The sequence below is a fragment of the Castanea sativa genome, chromosome 6 (genome assembly GCF_040712315.1).
Source record: "Castanea sativa cultivar Marrone di Chiusa Pesio chromosome 6, ASM4071231v1".
Lineage (NCBI taxonomy): Eukaryota > Viridiplantae > Streptophyta > Magnoliopsida > Fagales > Fagaceae > Castanea > Castanea sativa.
In genome coordinates, this window is record NC_134018.1 from 2,503,560 (window position 1) to 2,514,877 (window position 11,318).

General features: G+C 33.2%; 1 protein-coding gene across 1 annotated transcript; it reads right to left on the reverse strand.

The window, feature by feature from the left end:
• Positions 1–497: 497 nt before the first annotated feature.
• On the reverse strand, positions 498–5,323 carry LOC142638680 (peptidyl-prolyl cis-trans isomerase FKBP16-1, chloroplastic). Its single transcript, XM_075812736.1, has 8 exons — positions 5,209–5,323; positions 3,817–4,005; positions 3,454–3,488; positions 2,863–2,956; positions 2,584–2,644; positions 1,904–1,949; positions 1,145–1,215; positions 498–935 (listed from the first exon to the last, which is right to left on the reverse strand). The coding sequence occupies exons 1-8, from the start codon at positions 5,268–5,270 to the stop codon at positions 843–845; spliced, it is 651 nt and encodes a 216-aa protein (XP_075668851.1). The 5' UTR covers positions 5,271–5,323; the 3' UTR covers positions 498–842.
• Positions 5,324–11,318: the final 5,995 nt, after the last annotated feature.

An 11,318-nucleotide genomic window follows, 5' to 3' on the forward strand; every position in this document is an offset into this window, starting at 1 on the left:
AGTTCTTTTACATAAAATCTCTAATTTGTTTTTTTAATTAATTAAAAATGGTATATTCATTGTTATAAACACATTAAAACTACCAATTTTTTTTTTTTTTTGGCAAAACAAAACTACCGATGTTATTATAGATTAAACTCCCACAAAGTTTGTTTTCAAAAAAAAAAAAAAAAACTCCCACAAAGTTTCCAAATCCCCACAGGTAACCCAATCAATACCCCCTAGACCGCCCGAGTCTCCCTCGGAAAAAAAAAATCATTAATAATTACAAATAATTGTAAAAAAAAAAGAAAAAAGAAAAAAAGAAGGTGAAATAGAAGGATCTAGAAACCCTTGTAGAGCTCACTATATAAAGCCCCTCACAACCCCTTCATGGCTTCATTGAATAAACCAAGCTTACTGTAGCCATGTCCCTGTAGCTTTACGTATTGACTCTTTTTATACATAGATATGCTTTCGCAAAAAAATCAACCTTTTAAATTACAGATAACCATATATTTTTACAAGAACTTAGTCCATGACTCCATGGTCCATACCAGTCCACTTTCTAGTAAACAATACTTTTGAATGTGTCCAACCCAAATTATTTCTTTAGTACACGAATTGGCAGTGGGGCATTACTTGATTCAGATCTAACAGTGGGGCATTACTTGATTCAGATCTAAGATATTCTACAACAGTCCAAATAAATTTCCCATTTGGACAATCATTGTCCATTCAAACTATATATGGGGAGGGAAGAAGATCCAAATACAATAATCAAATTTCAAAAAATAGAACTTCACTATTACCCACCAAAATATAACTTGTATATTCTTCTCAAAAGAATTGAATTCAAGTATTCAAAAAGAATACTTGAATATTACTTTCAACAGCTGCACCTCAAATACCAAAGGTTCATTTGCATGCGATAAAAGGCTACGTCGAGGACCAAACTGCAACCATGAACCAAAAATCATATATGTTTTAGTCTTAATTTAATTAATGTACAACACAAACTCTTTATCCTTAATAAAAATGCAATAGGGAGAGTGACTTCCATTAAAGAGATGGCAACAAAAGAAAAACAAAATAGTCATTTTAACAAAAAAAGGTTATGGGAGTACAAATTCTAGAATATTAAACAGACAAGTTAAAGTGTAACCTCTTCAGGGATTGGCTGTAAGTTTTCGTCAATGTATCCCAAAGAAGGAGGTATTAATGCTCTTCTTTTTCCTGGAAATGTCAGCAATTTCTTTATGTTTATGGAATTGATAGCAAAAGGCAGACATTAGGATCTAGAACCACCAAAATGATAGGTAAACATCACATCTTTACTAACATATGAAATGAATACAAATTTACCATTCAGACTCTTGTTTAGTGTTAAAAGATTTGGACAAAATTTGCTTATTGGAATGATAAATAGATTATTAGAGAGAGAGAGAGAGAGAGTGGTGATTAAGTTATTTACCGGTTTAATCCAGTATTAAGATTTAAGCAAATAACATTTAATTAATATTGTCTCCCTTAGTATTCTACCTGAATACTAGGGGCACAATTGTTTCAACTTTTCTGTATTTATTTTTGTTTTTTATTTATTTTATTTTTTTATGACGAGAAACTCCCTCAAGGTATAGGCCAATGAAAGGCAAATACCAGATGCCCACACTCCACCACTAATAAAATGTTTATTTCTGTGTGTATTTTGTTTAATAATAAAATTTTTATTTACCGATCAAAAATAAAAATTAAAAGGAAATGGAATAAAATACAGGAGCATTGGGTGAAATTGAAAATCTAAGCCACTGCTGACTGCTGAGGATGTACATCATCATAGCGGGCCAAAGAAATTGAGGTAGCATTTTATAGCAAAAATCACTAAAAAAGTTGGAAACCAATTGATAAGCGGACATTCCAATACCTCCAACCCTCATGCCAATCAGAACCTCCTTCAAGCCCTCTATAACCTGTCATGAGAAGCAACTTAGATATTGTGTCTTGCCTGATTACATGCTTGCAAAAAGTAAATAAACCAACAATTAGGAGCCAAGTTAGTGCTGATTCTAATGAATATTTTGAGCTGAATCTATATTATCAAGTTGAATAATTTTTTCATAATTAGGGAAAGCTTACAAAAAATGTTAGTGCTGAAAAATTATTGAGCTAAGTCTTGGAGCAGATACAAAGGGAGTCTCAATTGATATGCACCTGAAGTTAGAACGAACGGAACATAAAAACAAGAAGAAGTAAAATGTGGTTTGGGAAGAAGACTAAAGGAATATGGTGAGATTAAATTTGAAAGATCTGATATCGGACATTTGATATTTCACCTGAAGAGGTCACTTATTGACAGTGGTGATAAAAATGAAAGTGATGTAAATTGCACCATTACAGCGTGAAGATGAAAATTGCTAAATGGTATTGAAATAGTAAATATAATCTCAAGCAATACTCCTCATATTTTCTATTCTTTCATATTTTACCTTCTCTTTTTGGCATAAGGAATGATCTTCTAATTTCACTACACCCTGTCCTAGTATCTGTCCTAGTACTCACTAGAAAAAGAAGTGACAATTTACTTAAGTCTAGAACAGAAAAAACCTGGTTCTCATCCAAAGGAAGTGTAATTGGTTTGCTTTCTCCACTGAATTGATCCACAGTACTACAGTATAGCACGAGTTCAAAAGAGATCACAGAGGGTGGTCAGATTAACTAGTATAAGTGCAAGAAAGAGAACACTGGAAACAAGATAATTAGTCAATTGAAGTCTGTATACAAAATCCTGCAATGGTTTGAATTTGGATCCTCAATTTTAGGCAAAAATATTCATTCCCTCTATGGTGATTTCGTAAATAACCACACGTGTAATTTTTAAATTACCTGTGAACAAAATATCCATTTGCACGCCTGCATACATAATTAAATTCAACTACATCTCCTTCCTTGGCTTCTGGTCCTTCCCCTTCAATAATCTCTGAAAAAGTAAACTCAAGGATGTTGGTGTATAATTTAGGAGAAAACAAAATTATGCTTAGTGTTCCTATTGCATTGAGAGCATGACGCCTTCTTTTTAAATGGGGATGTTAGTGAATCACTTCCATATACAATCTTGTGACACATCCTAAATAAAGCTTAAATGATTGGCAACAGTTCAAGAAAAGATCATCTCTTAAAAGGTCAACCCACTGTGGAGAAGCACAAATGAGGAAAATGAGATGTAAGACAATATATCAAGCAGAAAGATAAAGCAATTTTTCAAACACAATACAGAAAAGAAAAAAACTCAAGGTGATTAGCTAATAAATTGAATGCAACAAACAGAAATTTAACGTATACTTAGCAACTGTAACTGAATCTTTATGTCTAATTCTTAATATAAGATCATCTAAGATGTTCCTCTAAATAAACATATTAAATGCACTTAATATCTTTATCAAGAAAAATGAATGTGAATCATACGGATATTTATACCTTGAATTCTCACACCACTGGCTAGCTTGAAGGCCCTGGATGCTTCAAAATCCCAAATAATAATCACATATGAGAATTGATAAAATTCTAGTGCTCGTTTGCACTTTTTCAAAGCTTTTTAAACTTCACATTTTTCTAGGTACAATTTTTCAAACAATCCTGTTTTCAAAAGGCTGAAAAAAGGCAGCACCAAACGGGCGCTAAAGTGAAGCTTGTGACAACCTTCTGACTACCATGTTTGAGAATAAAATCAAAGTTTCTGTGTGTGTGTGTGTGTGTGTGTGAGAGAGAGAGAGAGAGAGAGAGAGAGAACTAAGAAGAAGGATAACAAATGAATGAACCAGAACACATAAAACATTTTACCGAATAACTTCAGGTTCCTTCATCTCTGGCAGCGGTGCAGCAATAATGGGATAAACACATAACAGGATGGGGTTGAACCCCATAAACTGCAAAAGAAGCCTTCTTGGCAATCTTTTGACCATTAGTGAGGGATATCTATCATGCAAACTTTTAGCCATACCATTTTTAGGTTGTTCATTCTTCATACAGCTGACAAAAGCAAACAAAGTTAAAGACTTAAAGGGTTATGCTACTCAAAATAAAGGTCTCTATTTTTCTCTAAAGGATACATATAGATACCAATCAAAAACATAAAATTTAGATATTAAGGCATCATTTAGGTTTTTGATATACTAATCGTCTTCATATTTTTTCCAAGACAAGAAAAACAAAATACCATGCTAATGTATTAGACACTATGTCCTTGCATCCACTAATATATGTCTATCATGTGCTTTTGCAGAACATCTCAGTAAGTAACCTCAAGCTGATGCTTGTGTCAGCTTGTGACATCAGAACCGCAATCATTTTTTGATAGAACATCGAACTCAAAGGCTTAATTATTTGGTAAGACGCCCAACAAGTGCATAAATCCACACCAGAGTCCTCAACCAACCAACCAATACAGGATCCTCCAAATTTTTTTGTTGACATTGACAACATTCAATTTTACTTTGTAATGATCGGAGGCCTTCATGCACATGAGGATACCTAACATGACTCAAGAAAGCGCTAGCCACATCTGTCATATACCCTAAAAGGACAAGTCCAGATAGAATTCAGGCTCCTAATACTCACTTATATAACCAAGATTATCTACTGATTAAACATTCAATGCGGGACTCAGCACATACTCGCACAACACACACACTCATCCAATCCAATCAACATAATCTGGGGCATCAATACCTTTGTTAGAATTATACTTCAATATACTTTTAACAGTCAAGAACAACATTTCAGCAGCATATAACCAAATATGCAGCATACCCAGATGCCAAGTGAAAGAAAATTTAACCCAAATGTTCAATAAATTATAATTGAAAATTTGAAACAAGAAAGAACAAACAAAGCATACCCAAATGCCAAAATACTTTTATTCTAATCCCTATAGCCACAAATTCCAACAGGAACAATGCATGGCAAATTCTACTGCAACTAAATTTGATTTTTTTTTTAAGTATTTAAAAAGAGAGAGAGAGAGAGAGAGAAACTTTCTGAGTTCTAGACTGTTGGTATGAATAGTGAATACCACAGCTAACAATAACAATGACTAATGAGTAATGATTGAAAACAATAATAACAAAATGATAATGTTTTTTTTTCTTGGGTTAAATTCCACAATGAATGTAAATTCTACTAATTAAAGAACACAGGAAAAAAGAAAATAAAATAAAAAAGCAGAGATTATACCTTGGAGATAAAGAAGCAGCACAAGGTAAGTGAGCTAAGCTTTGGAATGGAAGAGCACCCATTCTCAAAAGAAATGCCAAATGGCAGTTTCAGAAGTATAGTTAACAATGGATAAGCAGAGTACGTAGCAGACCAACTGAGGAATTAGTAAGGTAAGGACTGCTCCTCTGTACAGGCACCCATTATAACCAATGCAATTGTGCCACGTGTTACAGTAAGCGAATAACATTTGATTGGTGCTTGAAGAAGTGAAGGCTTGCACTTGCACATAGGTTGTCCCGGGCTCCCAACTAATCAAAGCCATATTTATGATTTCAAAACCCAATAAAAATTCCCTTTTTTTTTATAGCACCAATAAAAATTCCTTGTTTGCTTACAATAAAATTATTTAAAAAAAATTATTTTAACCACAATCAATTATATATCCATTTTCACTATTCTTTTACTTTTAGATGATAATGTCTTGCTTATAAACTTTCACATGGACTCATCATATTTTTTATATTATTCATAGTTAGTCATATCAAATAGTTGTGAAAAAATATATATATAAAATTTGTTGTGATCCTATAATGTTTCTTAAAAAATAAATAAATTAAAAAATTACTTAACGAATAGATCATAGATCGGCATAAATTACCTACCAAGGTGGATCAAGGACCACTTAACTCTGCATATTATGTAAAAAAAAAAAAAATTGTTTTTATTCCTCTTCTTTTTTACTTTTTTTTTCTATGCAGAACATAATTATTTGTACAAATAACATTTAAACCCTTCATATTAAATGTGGTTTCAAATTAAACAATATAGTTTTAAAATTTTTCAAATTAGACCTGAAATTTATAATTGTTATAAATTAATCATTACAAAATTCTTAACTTCACAACCAAACATAAAACTTTTAAAATTAAATCAAAATAAACATCAATCAAATTAGAAAATCAAACCCCCAATTCATACTCAAATAACTAAATAATCCAATGTTTGAATTGTGTTAGGGTCTTTTTTGTCACCTTATCATGCGTTGAGCTTTAATTAGCCTAGCTTTTTTTCTCAGACTCAAGTCAAGGAAGTCAATCCCACCACTCATGTCCACATGGAAAGTAAAGAAGGCTAGCACAAAGCGGTAGCCTTAAAGCTTTGTGTGTATCTACACACAAAGCGGTAGCTTTCGAATTAAAGGTGTTAAAGTAACCATAAACACATGAAGCAAAGGCAAATAGCCTTAAAATATGACAAAAGAGAGAATTTTTTAATCAATGTGATAAGGGATAAAGAGAGGATTCTCTATATGTGATCAAGGATCTAAGAAACTCATTTTAGTCTCTATTATATTTGGCACAAAAAGTTGTGTCTTGTGGGACAATAATAAATGAAGTGGTTTGGGTAGGTGAAGTTTCTATTTTCTCTTTTATAGGCGTTTGAGATCTGTTTATTTTGTTAAAATTGAAAATTTTTTGTTGAAAGTACTGTAAATAAAGATTAAAGTTAGTTGAAATAATACAATAAGACCCATGAAGAGTACTAAAAAGTGTAATAGGCCCGTACATTGTTGCAAAAATAAGCTGAGTAATAAAATAAATTAACAAAAAATAAGCTATCCAAACGCAAATTTAACATTGCCATCTACTTCAGTTTTATACAGGTTTCTAAGGATATCTAAAATCCTCAGCTACTATTTTTTCTGCTCCACTCTATACTCCACCAATAAAAACTTACTACGTGTTCACCTAATTAATTAAATACTATCATTATTGACTTATTAATGCTACTGTTATTAATTAATAATAGTATTTAATTAATTAGATGAACACGTGACAAGTTTTTATTGGTGGAGTATAGAATGGAGCAGGAAAAGTGGGACAGAAGATTTAGACTCCTTAATTGATAGCTCTTTTGAGTTTCATATTTTTGAGCTGTGGGTTTCATGGGGATCTGGATGACTTAATTTTGTGTTGATTTTGGGTAATATGATCAGTGGAGACTACTTGGTTGGCTTTCCTTGAAGGTTTGCAGCCTATAGTAATAGAAGTTGTTGAATTTGGGGATTATGTCATAGAAAATTTAATGGTGATAAATCTAACATTAAATGCAAATCGGAGTGAAATATGGAACTTTGCGGCAAATGTACTTGCTTCTAAACTTGTTGATTCACACGTGGGACACTTGTGGGCTCATAGAATTGCATGTTCTGCAAGCCCACATGCTAATTTCTTTTAGGCTCAAAAATTCCGAAAGATCCCTTCTTGCACTTTATAAATAGAAGGTGGTATATTGTGTTTTCCTTGTATGCAACATTTTTGTCACATTATGTGGGTACTATAGGTGGATGAGACACATAAATGTGAAAGAGATGCTACATTTAGCATAAATAAAATATATTTTTTTTCCAAACCACACTTCTAAAAGTTCCCGTAAGAAGTGTGGTTTGATGGTAGGAGTTCTCGTATCGCTTCACATGATTCTTAGTAGGAGTTAGCAATTCGAGTAGTGACGCTTCAACAAATATGATGTGCCCATGATGATAGTCTCATCAAGGCACTAATGATACACATAATATTACATATTGTCGTCAAATAGCATAGAGTTGATGAGTCCATATCAAAGACCCTTTTTTATTATTAAAAAAAAAAAAAAGTTAAAGAGGTTCCCCCAAGAAATATCCCTTCAGGTGGGCTTGGATCACATAGGATGAGATGAAGTAGAAAAAATCATGGTCTTGATATTGCTTCAGTTTATTTATTGACTGGGCCTTTTTATAAAAATAGCCCTCAACAAATTGATAGGATTTTAAATGTCATGAGATTGATTTTGAAACTAGTGAAAATATGAAGTTTAATTTGGAAGAGTTTTGAAAATTAAGGTTTTAAATTGAAACTTTAATTTGAAACCGCCAGTAATATCTTTGTCACGGCCTTAAGGTATTCCATTCCAGTTGCTCCCTATTTTTATTTTGACAAAAATTCAAAGTAGATTTCTGAAGAAAAAAAGAAAAGACCCCGTTTGAATTACGCCTATGTTGTCTAGTTGCTGCAGGGATTGAGCAACTTCTGTGACCGTGTTGTCTAGTTGAGGGCTTAGTGGGTGTGTTGTGGTGGGGATTAAGTGCTGAATTCGAAGTGAAGAAGAAGGAGAGAATGAGCCTAAAATTCTAGCAAGAACCAGCTCGACTTTCCAATGTCATTCTATTGATGATGTCTTGGTAACATGCTATCAGTAATACAAAATTTCTAATTAAATCAGTCATGGTGGATAAGAAATGAACTTGTCCTAATTAAATAGCTAGAATCTTCTCAAAATTGGAGATCCTACAATAGCTAGTAGCCTAGTAGCCATTGCCAAGAGCCATGAATGGAAACATTACTATGTGCATTGAATGGAACAATAACTATGTGCTATTTGGTATCTGTCATTTATCTTGAGTAGCAGAATGGCTAAGAGTTGTGTGCTCTTTGAAGCAAAGTAGTAGTTTTGACGAAAATTTAAGTCATTAGTGAAAACATTAAGCCTTGATTTAAAGGCTTTTTAGGTTGAAAGGGCAAGTGTTAAAACCTGTTATTTTGAATTCATAGTAATGAATTATTATTTTAAACAAAAAAGTTTTGGTGTTGGAAAGCATTATACGGATGATAAATTGATAATTATGCTGTTTTTGGTTGATATTTTCTTAGGAAATTTATAATGAAGGGATTTACAATCCCTTAATTTGAAATCCCTTCAATTACCAATTTCCATTTTCTGAACTCCCCAAGCCTCTAACCATCCACTTCAGCCCTGCAATTTTACAATAAAAGAATGGTTGATGTTTGTTTGACATGCATTGTTTTATCGTGACTATTGTGTTATATTTTAGAGTTAGTTTGATTCTTTTTTTTTTGCTATTTGAACAGGTATTTCTAAAATGGAAAAAGATGAATATAAAACAGGGAATGAAAACCTACCTGACCATGCAATTGAGGATGTTGTCAGCCACTGTGGCTTGATAAGTAGGTTGAACTTTGCTGCGGTCATAATTGTCAGAATCGGGAGTCGAATCATAGGATCCTACTAGGCTAAAACGACTAAGATTGCAATAAGATCGTGTATTTTTCATAATCGCATGTAAGATTGGTAGGATCATGTAAGATTGGATCCTAAATGATTCTAATAAAAACCCAAATTTTCTTAAGGTTGGCTTAAAAAAACATATGCCCAATCAACCCAATGGATAAAAACGATGCAATACGCTCTCGACAATGTTGAAGTATAAAAACTGTGAACTAAAAAAAACTCACGAAATAAATGATGATGATTACAGTGGTGGCTGATGATAATTATAGTGGCGGCTATGATAAGAATTTTAGAATAGATGATTAATGGCATGTTTGGATGTTTAAAAAAGGAGGGAGAGTAGAGTAGAGGGAAGGGGAGTAATTCAATTACCTTGTTTGGGAGTTTTTTAAGGAAGGAGGAGGAGGGATTTGGAGGGGTTTCAACTACCTCCAACCCCCTCATTTTTAATTCCCCCAAATTGGAGAGATTTGGAGGGAGAGTAGAGTACATAAAATTATTTATAAAGTAAATTACTTAATTTACCCTTATTATATTTATAAAATTACAATGTTAAAAACAAGGGGAAGGGCTAATTACTCCCTTCCCCCTTACTAATTATAAAAACATCCAAACAAGGTGGAGGGTAATCATTCTCCTCTACTCTCCTCCCCACTACTCCCCTCCCCTCTACTCCCCTCTACTCTCCTCCCTCTTTAAACTCCCAAACATGCCATAAATCTTCATTCCACCCTTATTTCTATATTGAACTTGGAATTTAGAATTTTAAAAACATTCAACTGTGTTGTGTTGGGGGGATTAACACCTTGTGAAGATTTCTTGAGTAATTAATATAACATATAGAGACACTTTAACCCAAAAGGCCTAAACCCAATGGATATGTGCTCAATTATGTTATATTAATCACGCATTGTTTCATCTTTATTCAATGTGGGACTTCACTCACACGTGTAACCCAACAATCTCCCCCTCACGTGTGAGTCTGCCTTTCTATGGGCCATGAACAAGTCCTACTCACTCCCCCTTGCCTAATGGGCTTTTCACTTCATCAACGCGTCATCCATGAGTCTCTCGTACGCCATCCATGGGAACCATGTGTCAACCCGCACGCACATCCATGGGAACTTCGCACATCCATGTCCATGGGAACCTCGCATCACACCATTATTTAGCACCATTAGCAATATTCCTTTGTTGGGCTTTTTTTTTTTTTTTTTTTTCTTCTCCAGGATCTTTGTGTGTGGATCATTTAGGCTTTCTCTATCCCCGCTGGGTAGGGACCATGAACACCTCACCTCCTTCGCCACGCACCACCATGGGCTTTGATACCACTTGTCGGGGGGATAAACACCTTGAGGAGTTTCCTTGAATAATTAATATAACATATAGAGACACACTTTAACCCAAAAGACTTAAGCCCAATAGTATGTGCTCAATTATGTTATACTAACTACTTATTCTTCTTATCTTTATTCAATGTAAGACTTCACTCACACGTGTTACCCAACATGTTGATACTTGATAGTTTCTTTTAAAAACATTTTTCATCTGTGTTGATATTTGATAGTTTCTTTATTTTTTGTTTTGTTTTGTTTTTGTTTAGGAGTTTTTACCTAATAGTTATTTTGACAGTTAGTTATTAGTTATAAATTTGGTGAACTTTTTGGATATATTGTGTAAAAAATGAAGTGTATATGTTTTGTTAGTATATACTACAACAATTGATGGTATAGAAATGACATCATATTGATGTAAATATTTATTTTTTAATAGATGAATTCATAAGTTAAGTGATTATTCAATATATAAAGTCACTGTCTATGTGTTCTTTTTTTTCCAAAAAAAGTAGGATCTTATGATACATGATCCTACATAGAATTTCGACTTTGACAACCTTGACTACAATTGCAAAGTATTAGTACTCATGATTCATAAGATATCACCACCACTTGTAACGAATGTGAGATTTTTTAGGCTTCAAGTATGCATGAACGAGTAATGATGGGACAACTATTTGGAAGGTGTAGAATGAGGGGATCAAATGGATCAAGATTTTATTT

Coding starts and splice junctions, on each gene's coding strand:
- LOC142638680 (XM_075812736.1), bottom strand. CDS start 5,270: ATGGGTGCTCTTCCATTCCAAAGCTTAGCTCACTTACCTTGTGCTGCT. Junction 3,489..3,816: donor AAGGAACCTGAAGTTATTCG/GTAAAATGTTTT, acceptor TGAAGCATCCAG/GGCCTTCAAGCTAGCCAGTG. Junction 936..1,144: donor TACAGCCAATCCCTGAAGAG/GTTACACTTTAA, acceptor TCATGGTTGCAG/TTTGGTCCTCGACGTAGCCT.